Raw genomic sequence first — 26,650 nt, 5'->3', positions numbered from 1 at the left:
TTTTTTTTTTAAAGAGGAGACAGGGTTTGAATTTTACTAAAAATATAGTTTGGGGATTTTGAATTTCTTTGAAGAGAAAGACCAGCTGTTCTCTTAAATCCCTGGGGCCTATTGAATTGTTTTCATTTATTTGACATATACCTCAAAAGTATAACCAATACTATTGTTTAAATTAAAAAATTAACTGGAACAATTCACAGAGGACTGAATTCAGGTGACAGAGAACAAGAATTAGGCATCTGAAGTCATGAGTCTGAATATTTTAGCCTTCCTCATCTTCTCCACCCAATTATTAATAAGCTGAGTTTTTCAAAGTTATTATTATTAGTTTTTTAGAGGCAGGGTCTTGCCCTGTTACCCAGGCTGGAGTGCAGTGGCATGATCACAGCTCAATGCAGCCTTGAACTCCTGGACTAAAGTGATCCTCCTACCACAGTCTCCCTAGTAGCTAGGACTACAGGCATGCACCACCATGCCTGGCTAACTTTTTAACTTGTTGTATAGCTGTGGTTGTACTATTATGCCTCAGCTGGTCTCAAACTCCTGTCCTCAAGTGATCCTGCTGCCTCAGCCTCCCAAACTGGTGGGATTAAAGGTGTGAGGCACCACCCCTGGTCTAAGTTTATTTTTAAGAAAGACACAATGGTTTTAAAGCTTGGGTATAAAGTTTTTAAAGGAAAATATACTAATAGAAAGTATAATATATAAATTTAGTCTATGAATTGTTCTTTTTCAAAGATCTGGTATCAGAAACAGATGAATGCGAGATGGAGGACAATATAGTGTATTAGGAACATGATCTACACAAAAGGTCGGCCAATTAAAAAAAAAAGGAACATGGTCTTTGGAGTCAGACTGACTTGGAATAACAACGGTTCCTTCAGTTAGGAGCTATGTGACCTGAGCATTTTTTGGTCTCTAAAATGTATCGCCTCCTTCAGAGTGGTAATAAGGGTTTAATTAAGATGACACATATAAAACATCCATAAGGTAGGTATTCAATAGTTAGTAAAGGAAAATATGGGTTACAAAACCAGAGGCCCAGGACAGTCATTCTCTGTAATCAGAGGGACCAGAGTTTGCGGTCAGACAGACTTAAATCAAATTGCTGCCTTTGCCAATGTCATGTGTGGTCTTGGCTTGTGGTTTCAAGCAAAAGGGGTTACCACACCTATTTTACTCATCCTAGGTTATATATTACCCCAAGTTGAGAATAATAAACCAGTTTAAGTCAGTCACAGAGTGAACACCTGACTCAATATAATACCTGCTTGTTTTGCGGTCCAACGGATGAGAAATTCTTTCAATATCTAGCCATGTGATGTGATTTAGGGTAAATTACATAACCTTTCTAATTTTGCCTTCTCATCTTTCAAGTCACTCCTTTTGCCAAAGTAAGTATATTTCAAAAACTTTTTAAGGTAACAAAACTCTGTGTTTGTTAAAGAATTTTCTTAGTTATTTGCAATAAAAACAGCCTGCAGGTCTGTAGTGCAAGAGTCCCATTTCATGACAGGAAGAAACAGATTAACACTATTTTAGAACCTTTCATAACAGACATTCAATACCTTTATTATCAGGGGAAATAATTATCAATCTATAACATTCCCAAAAGTACAACTCTAAAAATGTCAGTTTTTTTCGTATAGGACTCAAAACTTTAATGATATACCCATCATACAGCCAGGAAGCAGAACAATCCCTCAAGAAAAAAAGTACAAATGCCAAGATGCTCTCCAACCACAATTTTTTTAAATCTATGAAACAATTTCCTTACAAATTAAGTAGTTTTTATAGTAGTGACATTTATCATTGATGTGATCTGTTTAATATGACTGTAGTATGAAGGAACTTGGGCCTGTTATCGTTTTCAGAAATTGAAAAGAGTATCATCATTAAGATAAGGAAGAGAAAGATTTGTATCCATCTTTTTGGGACATGTAAGATGAGAGTGAAGTGTCACAGTTGGAGAATTTGTGGATATTGCTGGAGGAATTGGAGATGCTCTCTAGTAAGCGGGTAATCCCTCTTCCCCGAACGCTGCTGTTTTGGCCAGAAGTTTTCACCCTAGATGGGTAGTCACCTGGGATATTGAAAATACGAGAAAAGAAATACAGCAATTTTATAATTTTATTACAAAGAGATGCCTCAATTAACTGACTCATCCTACTGTAGGCCTTTCACTAAGCCATAATTCAATGGGTCAAGAATAGAAAAATGTTTTTATTTTTAGCCCAGGAAACTTTTAATTGAAATTCTTTAGGTACCACTTGAAATTTCATGTCACGAGCTTTCAAAGTGTCTCACCCCACAAAAGGTATCATTAAAATCAAAACTATAAAGCTATTGCCGCTACAAGAAAAACAAGTTTTTTTTTTTTTTTTTTTTGAGACGGAGTCTCGCTCTGTCACCCAGCCTGGAGTGCTGTGGCCGGATCTCAGCTCACTGCAAGCTCCGCCTCCTGGGTTCACGCCATTCTCCTGCCTCAGCCTCCCGGGTAGCTGGGACTACAGGGGCCGCCACCGCGCCCGGCCGAAAAACAAGTTTTCTTTTAAATGCCCTAACAAATTCTGAGAAGTTACAATGTATCCAAGTGACCCAAAAATGTACATAGCTAAACTGTTTAAGGTGCTAATGCTAAATAAAACCTTCAATTCAACAAGTGCCTTATATCCTAAAGCTAATTTAGATATCACTGTTTAAATACCACACCCTGGGATCTTAGTAATAGGCTCTAACATCCTTTAGGTGCATTTTTATAAAATATAAGGTGCTTACCAACGGGTGTGTTTGATCTTTGTTCCTGATTAGCAGAGTTGAAATAAGAGAATCCTGAACTCCCGACCCTCAGCTTCTGTAAGTAGCAGGAAAATACCAGGGGGAAAAATGTTCATTTCTTATCAATTATTGGATGGTCTGTCTTCAATTTCAAATTACTCTTTAAAAATGCAAACTAACACTCAAATACTTTTCCAATATCTGATCACTTTTTGCTGCACAGAGGGGGAGAAAATAGGATAGACTTTGGAGGGAGATTAGGAATTCCAGGGTAAAAAAGGGTTTGCCTTTTTTTTTCTTTTTAAGTGAGATTATAGCACGTTTGCTGATAATGAATTAGAACAGAGTGAATCCATGATGATGCAGGAGGGGAAAATTACTGAAGCCATGTCCTTGAGTGGTAAGGGAAGGAAATCTAACATACACATAGACAGATTGGTTTTAGATAGGAACACAGAAAATTCATTCATTAAAATAGGAGTAAAGCAGAGGATATGGTAGATGCAGGTAGATGAGTCATAGAAATATGTAGAAAATCTCTCCCAATTGTTTCTATTTTCTCAGAGAAGTAGGAGGCAAAGGCATCAGCTAGAGCAAAGGTAAGGGAAGAGATGATGAAATCTGAAGGAAAAAGGTAGTGAGAAATAACTGTCTAGGAGAGTAGGAAATCAATCAGACTAGAGAAATGGGTACCTGTCAGGCAACATTAAAGGCCCCTTGAAGTTGGTGGTGATGAATAGTAAGATCGGTCAGCATGGTAGTTCCTTTCCAGGTGCATTTAGCTTCACAGGCATACGAGGAGAGTAAGTGAAGAGTTAGATGTAATCAGGGTTAGTATCTGTCAAGTATGATGAAAAAAAGAGGGCCAATGGAGTTGACAGTGCATGCAAGGCAGTGGAAAAGACAGGCCAAGGAATCTGAGTTGGGAAGGAAGAAGGTGAAGGATAGAGACAAAGGTGGTAAAGGAGGAGACATGAGGCTACAGCATTACTAGCGTGAATGGTGCCCTGGAGTTGTGCAATGAAGTGGCCCTGTAAGGGAGTGTAAAACAGTGGAGGCATAAATGAATTGTATATCCCAGTAGAGACTAAATAATTGTTGGCACTGGGGTACTAGAAGATGGTGGTAGTCTGAGAGGGAGATGTTTGAAATTGAGATTACGAAGGAGGTACCACTGGGGTCCAGGATATGATTATTTGGTAGAAGACAGGATTATTGAAGGAGAGGAAATCGAACTGAGAGGTCAGGGAGCTGGAAGGACTATGTGTAGGGAAATTGAAATAAATAATTCTGATGGAAAAACCAGTTTTCTGGATCGGTGTTGCTCTAAGAACGAAGGGAACCAACTCAGGAGTCTACTGACTCCAAAATGGGGCCATTTGGAGTCTACTGACTCCAGAAAGGTACTACATCTTGGATGGCAGGAAATTCAATGCCTAGGAATTTTGGGGAGACTGTATAAAGAAGTCTGGAAGCCACAATCAAGGACAACTACTTCAAATCTAGGCCCATGACACATGAAGAAGAAAAAGATGTCACCATTTGAAAAGGCTAATAGAGAAGCAGTGTCCTTAGAGGAGGGTCAAGTTTTAGTTACAACCAAGAAGGTAAATAGACTTTCCCCTAAAGAGACTGAAGATATCTGAAATTCTGCTGATAACTAAGGCTGAGAAAACCGACAGGAAGGTTTCTCAGGAGTTGGGGAGGGCTGGGAAATAGGACCAGCCAAATAAGATGAGTCTGGGAGATAAGAAAGAATCTTAAGAGTCCTAGGCTTCCTATAGTAACTGATGTAAACAATGAAAAGTCACATTATTGAGATTAATTCTGATGATGTGAACACAGATGGTGGTGATGAAACTAAGGTAGGGTTTCTCAACCTGGGCACTAATGACATTTTAGGCTGGAAAATGCTTTGTTGTGGAAGGCTGTCCTGTATAGATAGAGTGCTTAACAGCATTCCTGGCCTTTATCCACTAAATGCCAGGGGCACCCCCTCCCCAGATGTGACAACCAAAAATGCCCCCAGGCATTGTCAGATGTCCCATGGAGGACATGAAATGGAGTTGAGAACCACTGGGTAAAAGGTTTAAAGGGAGGGTAGAGAAAGGTCTTGCCTAGAGTACATATGGAGAGATCTGAAGTCCTTCATTTTTATTTTTAAATTATCACACAGTAAAACTTTTTTTTGGTGTACACATCTATGAAGTTTAACATTATGTACAGACTTGTGTAAACACCACAATCAGGATGCAGAGCCATTCTATCACCTCAAAAACCTCTCTCATGCTCAATCCCTTTAAAGACACCCTGTTCCCACCACTCCTATCCCCTGGGAACCACTAATTTGTTCTTGTTATAGTTTTGTCTTCAAAAAAATGTCATATGAATGGAATCATACAGTATATTCTAAAGTACGTAATTTTGGAGACTGCTTCTTTTGTTCAGCATAATTAACTAGGATGAATCTAGTTGCTTTTATCAGTAGTTCTTGCCTTTGAGTTTCCTTTTCACTAAATGTTTATTGTAAAATAACAATATTTATGTAATATCTATTAAGCTCTAAGGCAGGGAGGGCTTGGTACTGTCATATATTGCTGCATTTAATTCTAACAAATACTAGCCCCCATTATTGTTCTTGTTCAATAAATAAAAAATTAGTACAGAAAGTTCAAGTATCGTGCATAAAGTCACAAAGCTTGTATGTTGCAGAACCTAAAATAAAATTCAGGAATTCTGACCCAATAGCCCATATTCTTAACTGCTATGTCCTTAGTGGTTTAGAGGCCTACTAATAAGTAAACAGCAGAGAGGGAAGGAAGGTGGTAAAAAAATTAGATAGCTTTTAATCAAATCCTAAATCAGGTCTTAAACATTTTTGAAGTAGATGTTCAGAATATTTATATTACTTACATTCAGATATTTAATTTTTGGAATACATCTTTGGAAATGTTTTATATAAAGACTAAATACTGGTTTTAACTTTCTTAAAATTTTGTTAAATTGGTAGGAAATATACCAGAGAAAAAAGAATTTTAGTAGACGCAACTGGATTAGGAACTTTTTGACATTCCATGAAGGACTTCAAAATAATGTTTAAGGGGAGGGAAAGAACCAAACAAAGGCTTGATCTTTTACAGCTGCTGGCCAGAATCACATTGAGTAGAACAGCTAAAGAGACCAGCAGCTCTTAAAAGTCAGGTTCTTACCTGGTAACGCCCTGCATCCAATACAACCATTTTGGGTGTCACACTATTGCTGGCCTCATAATCTTGTAGTGGTACATGAGCCTCTGTGAGCTGGATTCCAAAGAGAGTGGCCAGAGAATTACTGATGCAGTACCTTTAAAAGAAATAAAAATCTCACTATCAGAATCTAATTTAATTCACCTAAAAGTATTTGTACTTTTTTTTTTTTTTTTTGAGACGGAGTCTCGCTCTGTTGCCGGGGCTGGAGTTCAGTGGCCGGATCTCAGCTCACTGCAAGCTCCGCCTCCCGGCTTTACGCCATTCTCCTGCCTCAGCCTCCAGAGTAGCTGGGACTACAGGCGCCCGCCACCTCGCCCGGCTAGATTTTTGTATTTTTTTTTTTAGTAGAGACGGGGTTTCACCGTGTTAGCCAGGATGGTCTCGATCTCCTGACCTCGTGATCCGCCCGTCTCAGCCTCCCAAAGTGCTGGGATTACAGGCTTGAGCCACCGCGCCCGGCCAAGTATTTGTATTTTAAAATCTCTAACAAAAAGAAAGCATCTGAGATACTGTTATAAACTGGGAAAAAATAAATTTGGTGATTCAGAGAAGACATATAAATAAACAGCAATACATATAATAAAACAGGTTATTACTGGTGAGCAATCTTTTGATTACCAGATAAAATTTTAGGTTCATTTTAAGGGCATGGCAATGAAGGTAAAGATTACTACGATTCCCAAACGTGTAAGGCAAGGAGAGGGAAGTGGCAGAAATAAGACAACAACCATAAACACTAATCTATCCTCTGAACTAATATCACCCACTGGGCTACCAGAGCACCCAGATTATCTGGGGCTCCAGGTACTTTCACTACAAAATGAGAACAAAAGACCTACGTGTTAGAGTACCCCAATAAGGAAGTGGTTCTGAAGGTTCACCCATATTGCTAGGAGAGGTGACATGGACAGAAAATAAAAGTAATATGATGTACAAAACCACCTTTATTTTTATTTTTTGTGAGTACATAGTAGGTGCATATATTTATGGACTACATAAGATGTTTTGATACAAGCATGCAATGTGTAGTAATCACATCATGGAAGATGGCATATCCATCCCGTCAAGTATTTATCCTTTCTATTATAAACAATACAATTATTCTCTTTTAGTTATTTTCAAATGTACAATTAAATTATTATTGACTATAGTCACTCTGTTGTGCTATCAAATACTAGGCCTAATTCATTCATTCAAACTACATTTTTACCAATTAACAATCCTCACTTCCCCCTCACCCCTCTAGTACCCTTCCTAGCCTCTGGTAATCATTCCTTCTACTCTCTATTTCCATGAGTTCAATTGTTTTGATGTTTAGATTCCACAAATAAGTGAGCACATGCGATGATTATTTTCCTGTGCCTGGCTTATTTCACTTAACATAATGACATCTAGTTCCATCTATGCTATTGCAAATGACTGCATTTCATTATTTTTTATGGCTGAATAGTACTCTATTGTGTATATATACCACATTTGCTCTATCCATTCATCTGCTGATGGATACTTAGGTTGCTTCCAAATCTTGGCTATTGTAAACAATGCTGCAACAAACATGGGAGTGTAGATATTTCTTCAATGTGTTTCCTTTCTTTGGGGGATATACCCAGCAGAAGAAGTGCTGGATCATATGGTAGCTCTATTTTTAGTTTTCTGGAGAACCTCCAAACTGTTCCCCATAGTGGTTGTATTGACTTACATCCCACCAACAGTGTACGAGGGTTCCCTTTTCTCCACATCCTCACCAGCATGTATTATTGCCTGTCTTTTGGATATAAGCCATTTTAAACCAGGGTGAGATAATATCTCACTGGAGTTTTGATTTGACCCCCTTTGTTTTAAAAGAGCATTGTGGAAACAGAGTTACCCCGACTGCCAAAGCAATAGCAAGCAAAACGGCACAGAATAATTTAATCAGAATACAGTATTATGAAGAAACTCCTTTCCCCAACTTACGCAATCTTCTTGCAAACAGCTAAAGCACAGAAGAGAATATCATTTTCTTCATGCCACTTGCACCTGTACAAAAAAAAAGGACTTTAATATTCTAACTGAAGTAGCACTGCTTAAAGGTTTTTATACGCCAGATTTCTATCTGAAATCTTTTTAAAAATGAGGTTACTTAAAGATTAAAACTTCAAATTTAACACAAAGATTTTTAAAAAACAGGTTTTAATGCTACCTTCTCTGATACAAATTCGTGATACCACACAACCTACACATAACCATACAGTCAAATTTTACCTTGAAATAAAATGAGTGCTTCTGGCACATCAGTGACATGCACTCATTCAACAAACATTTATTCAATGTACACTATTTGCTAGGCCTTGTGGTAGGCACTAGAAATACAGTATTGAAAAAACAGAAACTATTGTCCACACAAAACTTACTTTCCAGTGGGAAAGACAGATCAAGAAAGATATGCAAGCATAATACATAATAAATTAGAAAACTGGGAAAGTTCTAAGGAGAAAAAATAAAAAGGTGATATAAACTATTCGGGAGGAACAACATTTTAGATAAAGTGTCAATGAAAGGTAACACTGAGAAGGTGGTGTTTCAGTGGAGATCTCAGGAGGTCATGTTGGTGAGGAAATGACGGAAATAAATTGTGTAAGTCAATACAAGGTTACAAACACTAAAATAGCACACTTTCATGACAAGAGCTGCTATAAACTTGTGTATCTGTCCAATGAGTACACAGTCTATTAAGACTCAGAGCAGCTCTACTTGTACAATACAAAGCTTGCCTAAACTTAACAAAAGTCTTCATTTAAAATTATAAACATTTTAAATAGTAAAAGTGTAAAAAGTCCATTATTTGCACTGGATGAAAGTTATTTCATGCATGGATGAATAGAAGACTACTTAAAAATAAAATTAAGATTTTCCCACTGTTTTTCCAAAGAAAAGTGATCCAATAAATGTGGTAGTTCACAAAACTGTAACATGAAGCCTTAGGTTAAAACAATACACAAACTATGTACATATATACACATACTATGTACCGGCAAAAGATAAAAATTAAGAAAACAAAAAAACCCTAAACTGGCTGGGCACAGTACTCTATAAAATACTCTACCTTTCTACACAATCTTCTGTATCCTGTTACAGCTATTAGTTTGCTTTTGTTCCTGGGATTATCTCATTCTTCTGGATTGTGAGTTGTGGTCTCCCCATTTTGTTCTTTTTCATGTTGCAGGCTTTTCTTGAATGCCTGATTATCCTTAATTGCGTTTTTAGATATGAGGCACAATCTGTGCTCACTGCAACCTCCACCTCCCAGGTTCAAGCGATTCTCATGCCTCAGCCTCTTGAGCAGCTGGGATTACAAGCATGTGCCACCATACCTGGCTAATTTTTGTATTTTTAGTAGAGATAAGGCTTCACCATGTTAGCCAGGCTGGTCTCAAACTGCTGACCTCAGGGGATCCACCCACCTTGGCCTCCCATAGTGCTGGGATTATAGGCGTGAGCCACTGCACCCAGCAGGCTTTCATTTCTCTGAGTCACTATTCAGGCCATTTTTTATCGGAAAGGTCCCCCTTTCAACCCAAATCTCTGCTCTAAGAAATTCTATCTTTACAAAAGAAACAAATAAAACATTTATTCCATATAGTATTTAATAGTTTTTAAACCCTTACAACACTTAAGTGACTTCTTCTGCATATGATTTTTCAAAACTTTTTGAAACTCTTTTGAAATTCTACCAGAATTTACCATACACGACTAATATCTTCACACTAGAGTCTTTTTGGACAGGAGATTCTGAGGCCAAGGATGACTGTGTCACTCTTTCCCATATTTCCCACAGAAATTTTCCCACACAAGTGCCTTATGTACAAGAGCAGTTCCAATCCTGCTAAGTATCAAAAGCTCATTAAATTGAACTAAGAAAAACTATTTTAAAATGATAAAGTATAAAACTGCATTTCTTAATACTACTGTTGCTGGGGTGTCTGGTTCAAGATGGTGAATTAAACAAATGCACAAATTTATCTCTTCTTGGTCCCAAGACCCTGTGAAGATGACAGTCAAAGAATAAAAATGGTAGATGTCCACAATAAAGGAAAAAGGCAGGAAAAGGCCTCCATAGAAAAGATTTTAACAAATCTTTGGCAAATAAACAAAATAAATGGTAACTGATGAAGCTGGAAAGAAGTCACAGTCTTCAGTGCTCAAGAGGCTAACAGCAGAAGAAGGTCTGCCTATCAGAACTCTGAAGAGGCTCTGGACTTGGGAGCATGTCTCTACTCACAGAACAGAAAAGGAAGATACGAGGCTGAACTTCTGTAAAAGGAATAGTCTACTTCCCTGACTCCCCATGCAAAAAAGTAAACTGTTCTTGGAAAACCAGGCAGCAAGAATGGCTGCTGGTACCCTAAAGCAAAGCCTTTCATATTCTAGTATTTAGGATTTTGACTCCAACTAAACATCTCTCTTGTCTGCTTTCCTTACAGGAAAGCCTCATCAGTTAACAATCCCCACTGAACAATATGGAACACTCAGCTTTGTAGCCTCATTTCTAAATATGAACACAATCAAGGATAATCAGGCATTCAAGAAAAGCCCACAACATGAAAAAGAACAAAACAGGGAGACCACAACTCACAATCCAGAAGAATGAGATAATCCAGGGAACAAAAGCAAACTAATAGCCCTCACAGGATATATAAGATTGTGTAGAAAGGCAGAGTACTTTATAGAGTGGTAAAGAAGACCAAATACTTCACATGGATTTATGAAATTATTACATCCAGAATCCCAAATCCCAGTTTTTCTCATCTCTTCAACCCTCATCAACACTGATGATGGCTATGATTTGTGTAACATAGCAACACTTACAGGCTGAGAGGTACTGAGACTTCGAAAAGCCTCTGCCCACATTTTAACTTATCAGAGCTCATCAGGGCTTGTGCTGAGTTCTCTTCTCTTTCTGCTGTTTGCTGAGGTGATCTCATGTACATGCTGTGAGGTCCATCAAAGCAGAAGACTTGTCTTTCTGTACTGTATCTTCAGTGCCCAGCACATAGTGAAAAGAATGCTGACACTACCCAAACTGCTTCACTGAGCTCTAGCAGGATGACAGTTGCTTGCCTGCTATCTCCGGATGTGATGCCTCACCAGGACCTCAGAACATTGTAACCTTGCTCCTCTCCTCCCCATCTATCCAGTAGTATACACTAAAAACCTGGGTGTCATCTTTCATTATTTCTTTCCATTTTCTCTCTCTGGGTCCAGTCCATCAGCAAGGTCTACTGACTTTAATCTACCTTAAATCGACCTATTCCTCTCCATCTCTCCCTGTGTTCTTGTGTGTTTAAAATTTTTCTAATGGTTTATGAGCCCCCCTCATTGCTTCAGCCTCATCTTGTGCATTCTCCTCTTCATTCATAACTCCACAGTCACACTGACTAGCTAACAATTTCTAGTAAACACCAAGCCTTTACCTCAAGGTTTTTCTATCTCTGTCCAGGGTGCTCTTCTTACCATTTTTTGCATGGCTGCATCCTTTTCCCACTTCGGTTCTCAGTTCTAATGTCACAACCTCAAAGTCTTCTTGACCATTCTATAAAGTGGTCTACTTTTCTATATATTCTTCTCTGTTAGAGTGTCCTGTTGATTTTCTTCTTAGCACTTACCACAAGCTAAAATTATAATTTTCTTTATTATGTACTGTATGTTTCTTTCCTACTTAACTGTTAGCTTCTTGATGGCAGGGACCACATTAATTTTGCTCACTTTCAGATCATTTCCTGGCACGGAGGAGGTGCTCAATAAATATTTGTTGATGAAATAAAGGCTACCATGTTTTAGTCAGCAAGTCATAAACAGTGAATTAGTCCAAGAACAATTATGACAAGAAGCATCAGGAGAATAGGGGATCTATAAAAGTTATAAATATTCTAGCCTCTAAAATGCATGTTATTAACAGACTGTTTACTTAAGATTCTAATATTCAAATTGTCTAATTGTACTCAATTTCACCAATACAAAACCTACCCATTTCTGTTAGAACTAGACAAAACATTTACCACAAATTTATTACCAACTTTAAGGTCTTTCAGTAAGCGTTTACGAGCAGTGGTTGGAATAAGTTTCATTTGCTTATATTAACAGACTCTAACAGTTTCTATTGTACACGACAATCCAAACTCCCTTGTAAAATATCATACATTTGAATCTTATTATGTTGTGAAGCTCAATAAAAAGTAGATCCATCCTGTCCAAAGAAGTTTAGTAAAGTGCCTACAGTACTGTGTAAGAGTTTTACCTTTAACAAAATCCCACAGCATGGACCTCAAATGTCTTAAACTAGAGCTACTCTAATCTTGTTGCAGAGTATAGCTACTCTGCTGAACTCAATGATGTATTTCTTCAATTATAAAACACATTTTCTTCACATTTTAACCAAAATTAGAATGCATTTTACAATTGAAGGTATTGCACAATGTACATCTGACAGTCTAGAAATAGCTGCCATTGCCTAACCATGTACAAATTTAATTATTAATCTTGATGGTAACCAGACATTTGCAATCCTTCAACATTTTAGTCAATAAACCATTTAAAGATTATTTGAGGACATATTAAGTTTGTCCCTGAAAACTTTCTTTTGACCCCTTCTGAAAAAATCAAGAAAGAACTGGCATCAAAACTTGCAGAAAGGGTATGCTTAGAACAAAACCCCAGAGACAACAGTGGAGTTCTTTTTTAAGAAATGCTGTATCGCCAACACTCTTAATGGCACAGAGGACAATAATGTATAAAAACATGGACAACGAATGACTCACTGTGAAATTTCAGAAATACTTCAGCCTGTAACTGAGGTAATGGTACATAAATCCAAATATCTTTACACATCATTCATAAGCTTTACAGATTAACAAGAACAACAAACGTGGGGAAAACAAAATCTCCACCTGCAGCATAACTAGAAGAACGCTACAAAACTCAGTTGTCTATAAATAGAAAAATGAAAACTGTAATTTCCAATGGAGCAATTTCTCAGTCTCCTATCCCAACCTTTATATGGAGTAGAGTCCAGAAAAAACTGTGGGGAAGAAAGAAAATGGAGAGTCTAAGATTAAATTAAAATCATTTTTACAATGAGGAAGCCCATTCTTTATATAAATATGCAAACAGTCCTAGTAGATCAGAGCACTGACTATAGGCAAGTGCCGTGCTAAGTGAAAGAGGAAGGGGGAAGGGCCCTTTAGAAATTAGGTGGAGAAAAAAAAGCAAAGGGGGAAATTCAAGATCATGCAGGAAATAAAATTCTAAGAACCTACAACCACACTCCCACCATCCTGAAAACATTCATTAAAGAACCTGTACTTTGTCACACTGACAGAGAGGAAGGTTCCTGGAACAAAGACTCTCAATCAAACCCCCCATAAATTATCAGCCTTGTCCAAGAAATGCAAAGGAGCAATGTATCTTCATTTACAGAAAGCTATTATAGGAAGAAAACAAGCTATTATAAGAAGAAGACAGCCAGGCATGATGGCTTGCACCTGTAATTCCAGCAATTTGGAAGGCTGAGGCAGGAAGATCGCTTGAGGCCAGAAGTTTGACACCAGGCTGGGCAACACAGCAAGACTCTGTCTCCATGACAAATGAAAAATAACTAGGTAGGCATGGTAGCACATGCCTGTAGTACCAGCTACTCAGGAGACTGAGGCATGAGGACTGCTTGACTCTAGGAATACCAGGCTGCAGTGAGCTATGATTGTGTCACTGCATTCCGGCCGGGGTGACAGAATGAGACTCTTAAAAAAAAAAAAAAAGAAAACAGAAAAGGAGAATCAAAACACTTTAGCTGATAATTTTTCATACCCCCACCCCCCAAAAAATATGAAGGAGGGGAAAAATGTAACATTACGGTGTTAGTCTGTTCTCACACTGCTATGAAGTAATATTTGAGACCAGGTAATTTATAAAGGAAAGAGGTTTAACTGACTCACAGTTTTGCATTGGTGGGGAGGCCTCAGGAAATTTACAACAATGGGAAAGGCAAAGGAGAAGCAGCCACCTTCTTCACAAGGCAGCAGGATGGAATGAGTGCAAACGGGGGAAATGCCAGATGCTTATTAAATCCATCAGATCTCATGAGAACAGCATGCGGGAACTGCTCCCATGATCCAGATACCTCCACCTGGTCTCACTCTTGACACGTGGGGGTTACAGGGATTACAATTTGAGGTGAGATTTGGGTAGGGACACAGAGCCAAACCATATGAGATTTGGGTGGGGACATAGAGTCAAACCATATCAATTACCATTCCATGTTAAATTAAATATCCTGAAAAAGAATATGAGAATATAAAAACACACCCTGAATGAGAAACTTCAAAACTAGAAACAGAAATAAACAAAAAAGAAGAAATTAACTCAGGAAAGAGAGGGAAAAAAGACAAAAACATTACAGAAAAGAACTAAATTACCAACTGCCCAAGGCTGAACAGATTCATTTGTAAAGTTAATAAGAGAAACTGAAGAAAGCAGAAACTATCATGAGAATAAACAAAGTAAAAAGTGTCAGAAAAAGTGACTGAAAGGCAAAGAAGATCGAACATACATATATATTGGACTCCTTTTAAGAAGAAACATTAAACAGTGGAACAAAACTAATATTAAACTATGATCTAAAAAAAATCTCCAGAAATAGAACCTGATTCTGCATATTGAAGGGGCTCACCAAATGTCTCAGAAAATGGACCTGCATATAAACTCAGAGAAATATCCCAGTAACAAGTATTAGACTTGAAAAATGAAAAAAGACTAAGGTCGTCTCCAGGCAAAATGATGAACTAACTCCATTCAAAAAGATCACATAACTAAGGCCAAGAGAATTAACTGACCAAATTTCACAAAAGGAACACACAAAGCCATAAAATGAAGTTGCATTTTCTAGAAACTCAAGGAAATACTGTGTAAACCATTAGAAAAAGTTTTAAACATGCAAGAACACAGGGAATACTCTTCCATGAGCCCCTGATCAATTTACTGTATCAAGGTTCAGCAAACTTTAACTTTTAAGGCATCAAATATCACAGCAGGCAGCTTACAACTATAGGAAATGCAATGAAACACAGACAGAAACAAAGTAATAACAGGAGATTACTCTCAACACAAGATATATCAACTGGATAAAATAAAACTAATGAAAATATAAAATATGACTAAAGAAAATCTAAACAATACAATCAATATAGATGATGTATGTGTGTGGATCTCAAATGCTATATCCTGAAAAGAAAGTATATTCTCATATGCCAAGAGAACAGTCACAAAAACTGATTCTAACATTAAGTCAGCAAAAAAAACCCTAAATACCAGTAACTTCCATAAAGTAAAAATATTATAAATGCTTTCTGATCACAATGTAAAAGCAGTGGAATTTACTAAAAGAAACAAAATGCAGAAAGTCCTTTTCACTTGGACATTTAAAAGCCTTGTTTTAAAGAGATGGTGGTTGAGAGTTAAAATGACATAATTTATTTAAAATGGCAATGAATATATGGCACGCAATAATCTATGTAATTCATTGAAAACAATGATTAAGAGAAACTTCACTCTACTAAACACATTAAAAAATCAGGCAAAAGATAAATAAATTACATTTCCAGCCCCCAAAACTAGAAAAACAACAATATACAAAAAGAATAACAGCAAAAATTAATTAGGAAGAGAATAGAAAAACAGGTCTAATAAATTAAAATCCTATTGTAGACAACACACTTGCTTACAAAAAAATGAGACAGCACAAATATACAATGACAAGATAACCACTGAAACAGATGAAATTTTAAAAAATTTTAAGAGACCACACTTCCTTGCAGATCTTTAAACAAATAACTTTGAAAAGCTATATAACATGTACCATTTTCTAGAAACATACAGATTACCAAAATTTACCTCATTAAAATTAGAAAGCCTAATAAAACCAATTTCCATAGAAAAACAGAAAAAGTTATCAAGAATGTGCCAGTCCCAGAGATGCACAATCTGCATGAGAAAAATTTTAAAACATATTTGAAAGACACAAAAGTAGATTTGAACTATGGAAAGATGTCCCTAGTCTTTGGAAACAACTCAATACTATAAATATTTCAGTTATCCCCAAGTTAATTTATAAATTTAATGCAATCCTAACAAGCTTTTTTTAAATGAAACTAGAATAAAGTTCTTCTGAATATTATTTTTGTTTACAAAACAGAAATGTATCAGACATTCAAAAACTAAATTAGCAAAAATGGAATATGAACATGGAATACAAACAAGCAAATGAAGTTAACTATTAATATATTCCAAAAGAGTAATTTGTACTGAAAGGGGAAAAAAGAACCTAAATAACTTCTGAACAAAGTATTTTGACTATATACTTTCAGACTATAAACAATGATAAACAAACTCTAAACAGTTGTATGTCTTTTAAAAAAAATAATGGTACCATATAATTCTAAAAAATACTGACAGCCAGGGTTCTCATTCTTAGAAAAAGGAAATTTTTTAAAAAGTAAAACAGCTAGAGAACTCTATGGTATTGGATTGAAATAACAGGTTAAATGTGAACTCATGGTAAGACAGAGATGGATAAAAAGACTGACAGACCTAGCTACAAACAGATGTGTATGGAGAGTGTGTGTACACACACACACACACACACACACACACACAAACATATATTTCCTAGCTCTCTACTAAGGGGATATAGAATCAATAACACTTTAGTAAGAAATGAGCACACCTACCACCCAGATTCTATCTCCTAAATATTATGCTCCACTAAAAGAAACCAGAGATTCTTGGGAGAAATGGCTAATCCAGGGCTGGAACAGAGAAAGTACAAGATAGGCCTGTAACATATTGTGCCAAATAGAAAGCAAAGCAGCACTGTTAGATAGAAAGCAATGAAGCAATGTCAAAAGGACACACAAACCCCTGCTTGAAGGTACTCCCGCTGGCCATATATGGAACAATTTGATCATAAAAATAAATTACAATAATAGATTAAAATGTATTGAATAAGAATCCATGAGTCCATGCTCATATAAATGAAAAAAAAAATGGGTAAAAAGGAGAAACTTTTTTTCTTTTTCTTTTTTACAGTGGAATGCCAACCAATAAATGCAGAAGGAACAATCAAATGAGAAAAATCACCTTTCACAATGACAGTAATAATTGACTCAGGCAAAAGTCAGCACTTGATACTAAAATTTGTATATGAAATTTTGAGGAAGAGAATACCTACCCAATTTGAAAGTATTTCCCCACAAAATATTTATTAATTATATGGTAAAAAGCCAGGAGCTCATGCATGTAATCCCAGCACTCTGGGAGGCTGAGGCGGGTGGATCACGTGAGGTCAGGAGTTCAAGACCAGCCTGGCCAACATGGTGAAATCGCTTCTCTACTAAAAATACAAAAATTAGCTGGGCGTGGTGGTGGGTGCCTGTAATCCCAGCTACTTGAGAGGCTGAGGCATGAGAATTGCTTGAACCTGGGAGGTGGAGGGTGCAGTGAGCTGAGATTACGCTACTGCACTCCAGGCTGGGTGACAGAGCAAGCCTCTGTCTCAAAAAAAAAAAAAAAAAAAATTACATGGTAAAAAAACAGTAACTTTCCAAGAGAGAAATACTGACAGGTACTATCTTAAACAAGTGATCAAAGTTATCATCATCAGTAATGGGACAAACTGACATCACATGCCTCCAGATATGACACACTGAGCAGTCACATAATCCCTTCTGTGGTATTCCTGCCAAAAATGCATAATCTCAATTTAACCATGAGGAAATACCGATCAACTAAAAGTGAGAAACATTCTATAAAATAACTGGCCTGTACTAAAAAATATCCAGATCATGAAAGTCAAAGTAAGACTGAGGAACCGTTCCAGATTAAAGAGATAAATAACTAAGTGCAACATGTGGTCTTGGACTGGACTCTAGAATTTGTCTGGCTATAAAAGACATAGTGGAACAACTAATACAATATGAATATGGTCTTCAGATTAGATAATAGTATTGTGTCCTATATTCAATATCTTGATTTTGATCATTACACTATGGTAATATAAATGTTCTATATACACATGCGTGCACGCACACACAGTAAAAGCCTACAGCACCCAGTATTCCCAGGCAGTCTCTCATCTAAGTACTAACCAGGCCAATCCCTGCTTAGCTTGTGAGATCAGACAAGATCAGGCGTGTTCAGGGTGCTATGGCCGTAGACTAACCATTCTTATTCTTAGGAAATACATATTGAAGTATTTCATTATAAAGAGGCATAATGACAGCAACTTATCCTGAAGTGATTTTGAAAAAGTGTATATATATTTAGAAACAAAATTATAAAGAAAATGTATTAAAATGTTAGCAATTAAGGAAAGAGAGAATAGTAAACTTTGTAATATTTTTGCAACTTTTCTGTAAGTGTAAAATTATCTCAAAATAAAAAAATACTTTTGCCAATTGATTTCACTTATATATTCTTTTACATGTAAGTACAAGAGTTCTATGTAATAAAAATCTCTCTAAATAAATCTAAGGACATTCTTTCATCAGTATAGAAATTCTAAGTGATAAGAAAGAACAGTTTATTTGGCAGGTTTGTTTTTAGTGATACACAAGTAACAATATATCTTACTATCAATGAAATCTTATATTCAAGGAAATACAATAATTCCAAGCTTTCATGGGAAAATATTGCATAAAAAGGCAAAAAAGTCCTACCATATTTTCCCAGTTTAGAAAAGAAGTCAAAATGACTCAAACAAAAATGCTAGCAATACCTTGTGTTGCTAGAATAATCCCACATGGCCACATCTAGGAGGCTTCGAATCCAAGTCTTAGAGGGTTCCTTGAGAAATTTTTGTTGGTAGATCCCCACTACAAGGTCCTCTACAGTGAGAAGTTGTAGATCTTGCCTGATTTCTTCCATTAGTAAATAGAAAAACACATACAATTAGTAAATTTAGATACTCGGAAGATATCAAAGTAGAAATAAATACAGATATTAATTATAAAGCACTTCTGCAGCAACCCAGAGTTTTACTTACCTGATGCCTTTGCCATATGCTTCAAACACCAGTTGACTCTTGTTCTATCATCAGACTGGAGAAAGCAAAAAACAAAACAAAACAAAACAAAAAGCTACTTGTATCTTCTCCTACTTTGAATGACTTACAATGCTGTCCTTTCAAAATGTGGGGGTTAGGAGGTAGGGGGCACAGGAAAAAGACTGAAGAGTTTGTGCCAACAAAATGAAAACTATAAAAAATTGACATAGAAAAGACTACAGTTATTATTAGTCAGTTACATTTACACAGAAATGTTAAGATACTTTATGAGAAGCAAGGGAGACCTAGGGTATGCAAATGAAGAAATCAATGTTCAGAAAAAGATCAGATAATCACCTCATGGTTATACCAAGTAGCAAGGTTAAAACCCAACTTTTCAACTCCAAGCCTCGAAGAATATCATCTCTCTAAACATTACAAACAAAGAAGGAAGGGATTGCTACAAAGACAGTTTTGAAGAAAAGGTAATCTTGTTTGGTAAGATAGGTGTACAGAATGGAGTATCCATTCTTAAGGGTAAAAAATATTGCAGATATTTCAGAAAGAAGAACTCAGAGAACATGAACTCTACCAAAATAGAAATATGTTTAGTGCCGGGCGCGGTGGCTCAAGCCTGTAATCCCAGCACTTTGGGAGGCTTAGATGGGTGGATCACGAGGTCAGGAGATCGAGACCATCCTGGCTAACACGGTGAAACCCCGTCTCTACTAAAAACTACAAAAAAAACTAGCCGGGCGAGGTGGTGGCGCCTGTAGTCCCAGCTACCCGGGAGGCTGAGGCAGGAGAATGGCTTGAACTCGGGAGGCGGAGCTTGCAGTGAGCTGAGATCCGGCCACAGCACTCCAACCTGGGTGACAGAGCAAGACTCCGTCTCAAAAAAAAGAAGTATGTTTAGCTTTTGCAGTCTTCAAAATCCCTCCAAAATTGGAGACATTTTTAAAATAGGCACTACACCTAATTACATGCAAAACAATTCAAAATGAATGTGTGTTTAAGACACACAGACAAAAGTACACAGGCAAAAAATTTCTTTGTTTTATGGATCTTTCGGTATTATAAATTGATACCTTAAAAGTACTTCTTAACCTGAAATTACCTTGCAGTAGATAGGTGGCCAGCTCCCTGGGTTGGGATGAATAAATCTATAAAGGTTTTGTAACACAGTTGCTTGGTTATGTCCACGTTCAAAATTTGAGATAGGAATCTTGTGACTAGAATCACCTGAGGGAAATAAAAACGAGAAGTTCAAACTTTGAGCAAGACAAATATTATGGGGTAGGTATGGAAGTAGGGGTACAATAGAGGATAGTGGGTAACACAAAGTTAAGTACCTGTACAAAGCCGTTCTGGTAAGGATTTTACATATTTTAACCCACAGTCTTACAGCCATTCTATGATGTGGTGTGTGTGTGTGTGTGTGTGTGTGTGTGCGCGCGCGTGTATGAGAAACAACTGAGAAATTAGTAAGTTAATAACTGGTAAACAATTGGGTCATGACTTAAACCTAGGTTTGTTCAGTAACCAGGCCTGCAGTGTTTTACTACTCCCATGCTGCCTTTCATAAATTTTTTACTAATAAGGCTGGAAAACCTAATAGTAATGATTGCTTTATAAAAAAGTTATATGATGACGTCCACTTCACAGGAAAAAAAGACCAAGTAATTTAGACCAACTTTCCCACAGAAAATAAAAAAGTGTGAGGATATTAAGATCACACAGAACATTAAGGAATTAATGGGTTAAGATTAGAGAATATGCCGGGTGCGGTGGTTCACGCCTGTAATCCCAGCACTTTGGGAGGCCGAGGCTGGCGGATCACAAGGTCAGGAGATCAAGACCATCCTGGCTAACATGGTGAAACCCCGTTTCTACTAAAAATACAAAAAATTAGCCAGGCGTGGTGGCAGGCGCCTGTAGTCCCAGCTACTCGAGAGGCTGAGGCAGGAGAATGGTGTGAACCCGGGAGGCAGAGGTTGCAGTAAGCTGAGATTGCGCCACTGCACTCCAGCCTGGGCAACAGAGCCAGATTTTGTCTCAAAAAAAAAAAAAAAAAAAAAAGATTAGAGAATACATAAACTCAGAGAGGTGAGATTAGCTTTAGGGAAGTTTTTCCTCTGGATCATTTGCCAGTTCCGGAAGAGGAAGCTGAATGACTGAATAGAGTGCTTTTAACAGTTCCTGGGCCTGGCCTTCTAGGCCCCCAGGCGTCCTAAAAAAGCAAACACAAACCCTTTCCAGAGGAAGTTAACATTATCATAAGTCTCAAATTACTCTGAAATCATTACTTCCACCAAATACTCCATGAACCATCAGGTACACAATAAAACAAGAATGAGAATGAATATATAGTTGACAGAAAGATACCCACAAGTACTCCAGATTTTGAATAGATAGATTTTACTTAATTATGTCTGAGGAGACCAAATTACAAATTTTAGTACAAAACTGTTATATATAAGAGAGAGAGAGAGAGAGAGAAAGAGAGAGAGAGATATTCAGGAAGCCAGGTGTGGTGGTATGCACCTGCAGCCCCAGCTACTTGGGAAGCTGAGACTGGATCAATTGAGCTAGGAGTTTGAGGCTGCAGTGAGTTATGTTCATACCACTGCACTCCAGCCTGAGTGAATGAACAAGAACTCCATTTCCCCTTACTCTCCCCCAAAGAAATGCAGGAGTTGTTCAACTTCTAATGATAGATTAGGGAAAAGCTGAACAAATAAAACACCTTCTTCGAAGACCTGCAGAGACAAAAATGTGGTGAGGAATCATGAATCATGGGCCCAAAATCGTGGAAAGGAAGAAATCTTAGAGAGTTGAATCTGGCAGTTGGGTTTGTTTCTTCCCAGGGCCAGTTCACCAATTCTGGAAGAGGACATTTAGAGGCTGAGAAACAGAACAGAGTTTCCAATAAACTCAGAGCTGGTAAGAACTAAATATTTTATTGCAATCTTACTTACTTAAAAAATTATAATTAAAATTAAAAAATAGTCCATTGTCTTCTGGCTTCCATTGTTTATGCTGTGAAGTCAACTGTAAATTTTACTAGTAATCCTTTCGTGATTACCTGTTCATCCTTTCCCCTTTTCTAGTAAAGGCCAACTACAAATTGACTTTTGTGATGTCTGAAACTCAATTTAAAACCACTTCAATCCCTGAAAATGGATTAAGGTAATCTGAGATGCTATTGACTCCAGCTTTCTGACAGACACAATCATAAATCTTCTTTGGAGAGAAATAACGAGATTTCATATACACTGTTTAGCACTTGAAAATAACTAGACATATGAAGAGATTCTGTTAGCTTGATTGAACATCACCATAACCAACAGACTATAAAATCAACTCCAAAAAGAAAATCCCTATAAGAGGATTATCCAACATAACCCTTTAAAATAACTAGGCTTATTATGTTTAGGGAAATTAAAAGGCAATATTAGTAATTTCTGTAGAGCCATAAAAAAGCATCAAATTCAAAATCTTAAAATCTATTCCCAAGCCCATTTTATAATGGCAAAATAACCTTGATAATAAAATTAGGTAAAGTTAATCTCAGTCTTTAACATAAATGGAAAAGTACTAAAACAATAGTAACAAACCAAACTCAGTATATGTAAGATATATAGTGACCACACTGGGTTTGTTCCTGGAAGACAAGATTGGTTTAACACCAATAAATTACCACAAGAGGCTGGCGCGGTGGCTCACGCCTATAATCCCAGCACTTTGGGAGGCTAAGGTGGGTGGACCACTTGAGATCAGGAGTTTGAGACTGGCCTGGCCAACATGGCAAAACCTTGTCTCTAATAAAAATACAAATATTAGCTGGGTGTGGTGACGTGCACCTATAATTTCAGCTATTCAGGAGGCTGAGGCACAAGAATCACTTGAGCCTGGGAGGCAGAGGCTATAGTGAGCTGAGATCATGCCACTGCACTCTAGGTTGGGTGATGGAGTCAGAGTGTCTCAAAAAATAAATAAATGGCCACATGAACAAAAGACAAAAATCATATGACATGCAGAAAAAGCATTCACTAAAATGTGCAACTGCTATCTCCCTAGCCAAATAGGGAACATAAGCATATCTTGGAGATGCTGTAGGTTCAGTTCCAGACTGCCATAATAAAGCGAGTACTGAAATTTAAAGTGTCACACTAATATTTTGGTTTCCCAGTGCATATAAATTATGTTTACTGTACTCTAAAGTTATAACTATACTGTTAAGTGTGCAGTAGCATTGTTTTAAAAATGAACATACCTTAATATGAAAACATGTTATTGCTAAAAATACGATCATCTGAGTCTTCAGTGACTTACAGTCTTTTTGCTGGTTAAAGATCTTTTTAAAAAATGTTTTTATTTCCATAGGTTTTTGGGGGAACTGGTGGTATTTGGTTATATGAGTAAGTTCTTTAGTGACGATTTGTGAGATTGTTGTGGACCCATCACCCAAATACTATACACTGAACCCAATTTGTAGTCTTTTATGCCTCACCCCCTTCCCACCCTTCCGCCCCAAAGTCCCCAAAGTCCTTTGTATCATTCTTATGCCTTTGCATCCTTATAGCTTAGCTCCCATTTATGAGTGAGAACATATGTTTAGTTTTCCATTCCTGAGTTGCTTCACTTAGAATAGTCTCCAATCCCATCCAGGTTGCTGTGAATGCCATCAACTCATTCCTTTTTATGGCTGAGTACTATTCCATCATATATACACACACATATATACTACAGTTTCTTTATCTACTTGTTGATTGATGGGTATTTGGTCTGGTTCCACATTTTTGCAATTGCAAATTGTGCTGTTATAAACATGTGTGTGCAAGTTATCCTTTTCATATGACTTCTTTTCCTCTGGGTAGATATCCAGTAGTGAGACTGTTAGAATTTTCAAGTGGTAGTTCTACTTTTAGTTAGTTAAGGAATTTCTACATTTTTTTTCTTTCCCATAGTGGTTGTACTAGTTTACATTCCCATGCTGGTGGAAGATCCTGTCTTGATGTTACTGGCTGCTGACCAGCAGGGTCATGGTTGCTGAAGGCTGCAGCTGCTGTGGCAATTTCTTAAAATAAAACAATGAAGTTTGCCACATTGACTTCCTTTCATGAAGAATTTGTGGCATATGATACTGTTTGATAACATTTTACTCACAGAACTTCTTTTGAAATTTAAGTAAATTCTTTCAAACCCTGCTGCTACTTTGCCAAGTTTATGAAATATTCTTAGTCCTTTGTCATTTCACCAGTGTTTACAGCATCTTCACTAGTAGGTTCCATCTCAGGCAACTAGTTTCTTTTCTCATACATCAGAAGCAACTCCTCACCCATTCAGGTTTTATTGTGAGATTGCAGCAATTCAGTCACATTTTCAGGTTCCATTTCTAATTCTAGTTCTCTTCTATTACTTCCTCCACTGAAGTCTTGAACCGCTCAAAGTCATTCATGAGGGCTGGAATCTACTTCTTGCAAACAACCTTTAGTGTTGATATTCTGACCTCCTCCAGTGAATTATGTATGTTCTTAATGGCATCTAGAATGGTGAATCCTTTTCAGAAGGTTTTCAATTTACTTTGCTTAGATCCATCAGAAGAATTGCCATTTATGGCAGTTATAGCCTTATAAAACATATTTCTTAAACAGTAAGACTTGAAAGTTGAAATTACTCCTTGATCCATGGGCTACAGAATAAATGCTGTGGTAGCAGGCATGAAAACATTAATCTCTTTTTACATCTTCACCAGAGCTCTTGGATGACTAGGTCTAATGTCAATGAGCAGTAAAATTGTCACAGGAATCTTTTTTTCTGAGCAGCAGATCTCAAGAGTGGTCTTAAAATATTCAGTAAACCATGCTATAAGCAGATGTGCTGTCTTCTAGGTTTTGTTCTTCCATTTATAATAGCACAAGCAGAGTCAATTTAGCATAATTTCCTAAGAGTCCTGAGATTTTCAGAATGGTAAATGAGCACTGACTTCAACTTAAAGTCACCAGCTGCATTAGTCACTAACAAGAGAATCAGTCTGTCCTTTGAAGTCAGGCACTGACTTATTCTCTCTAGCTATGGAACTCCCAGATTGTATCTTCTTCCAACAGAAAGTGGTTTCATCTTCATTGAAAATCTGCTATTTGCTGTAGCCACCTTGGTCAGTTATCTTAGCCAGACCCTCTGGATGACTTGCTGCAGCATCTACATCAGCACCTGCTCCTTCACTTTGCACTTTTATGTTATAGAGATGGCTCTTTCCTTAAACCTCATGAACCAAACTCTGCAAACTTCAAACTTTTATTCTGCAGCTTCCTCACTTCTCTCAGCCTTCACAGAATTGAAGAGAGTTAAAGTTTTGCTTCGGATTAGGCTTTAGCTTAAGGGAATGTGGTAACTGGAGAATGTTGATCTATTCTGACCACTAAAACTTTCTTCGTATCAGCAATGGGGCTGTTTCACTTTCTTATCATTGGTTGTTCACTGGAGTAGTACATAAATTTCCTTCAAGAACATTCCCTTTGCATTCACAACTTGGTCATTTGGCACAAGAAGCCTAGTTTTTAGCCTATTGCAGCTTTTGATATGCATTCCTCACTAAGCTGAACCATTTCTAGCTTTTGAGAGACATGCAACCCTTCCTTTCACTTGAACACTGAGAGGCCATTGTAGGATTATTAATTGACCTAATTTCAATATTGTTGTGTCTCAGGGAATAGTGAGGCCCAAGGAAAGGGAGAGAGATGAGGCAATGGCCAGTCAGGGGAGCAGTCAGAACACGTACAATATTTATTGATTAAATTTGCCATCTTATATGGGCATGGTTCCTGACATTCCAAAACAACTACAATAGTAACATCAAAGATCGCTGATCACAGATCACCATAACAGACATGATGATAATGACAAAGTTTGAAATATTGCGAGAATTGCCAAAATGTGACACAGAGAAAAGTACATGCTACTGGAAAAATGATGCCAATAGACTTGCTCAACGCAGGGCTGCCACAAACCTCAATGTGTAAAAAAATGCAATATATGCAAAGTGCAATAAAGTGAAATGCAATAAAACAAGCTGTGCATGTAGAAGGAAACATCTTTATCCTGATAAAGAACACACATCAAAAACGGGGGTGGGGAGAGAAAGAAAAAACTACAGGAAATAGCATACTCACTGGCAAAAACACTAGAAACTAAAGGTCATGGTCAGTATACTAAGACAAAACAAACTTTAAAATTTTTAAATGAAGATATGTAGATTAGAAAGAACAAAGTGATTTCACAGATATGATTAAGTAATTTGCTAAAAACTCAGAGTTTACCAATGGGTGGGACAAAACCAAAACATAAAAGTAAACAATTAGAAAATATAATTTCAAGGGATATCATTTATAACAGCAACAAAAGGCATGATAAACTATAAATTTAACATACGATATTCAGATTGTTAATGGAGAAAATTATAAAATTTCATTGAAAGACATTATGGACCTAAAAAATAAGAGGGAAGCCCTATGTTTACAAATATAAAGATTCAATATAATGAAGATAC

The 26,650-nt window shown here is 37.1% G+C and overlaps 1 protein-coding gene across 2 annotated transcripts in view; it reads right to left on the bottom strand.

Moving 5' to 3' along the window:
* Positions 1–1,536: 1,536 nt before the first annotated feature.
* The window catches only part of MAEL (maelstrom spermatogenic transposon silencer), a 34,198-nt gene continuing 9,084 nt past the window's right edge, over positions 1,537–26,650 (bottom strand). For both annotated transcript variants that reach the window (XM_011933376.1, XM_011933377.1), the window contains 7 exons: positions 20,216–20,340; positions 19,099–19,153; positions 18,832–18,973; positions 7,983–8,045; positions 5,988–6,120; positions 2,779–2,854; positions 1,537–2,083 (listed from right to left, as the gene is read on the bottom strand). In XM_011933376.1, the coding sequence (XP_011788766.1) occupies positions 1,896–2,083; positions 2,779–2,854; positions 5,988–6,120; positions 7,983–8,045; positions 18,832–18,973; positions 19,099–19,153; positions 20,216–20,340 (782 nt within the window). In that variant the 3' untranslated portion in view covers positions 1,537–1,895. The remainder of the gene's footprint in view (positions 2,084–2,778; positions 2,855–5,987; positions 6,121–7,982; positions 8,046–18,831; positions 18,974–19,098; positions 19,154–20,215; positions 20,341–26,650) is intronic.

Source organism: Colobus angolensis, unplaced genomic scaffold (assembly GCF_000951035.1).
Source record: "Colobus angolensis palliatus isolate OR3802 unplaced genomic scaffold, Cang.pa_1.0 Scaffold126, whole genome shotgun sequence".
NCBI lineage: Eukaryota > Metazoa > Chordata > Mammalia > Primates > Cercopithecidae > Colobus > Colobus angolensis.
The sequence above is the reverse complement of the archived record's forward strand: the minus strand, read 5'-3'. Positions and strand labels throughout refer to the sequence as shown.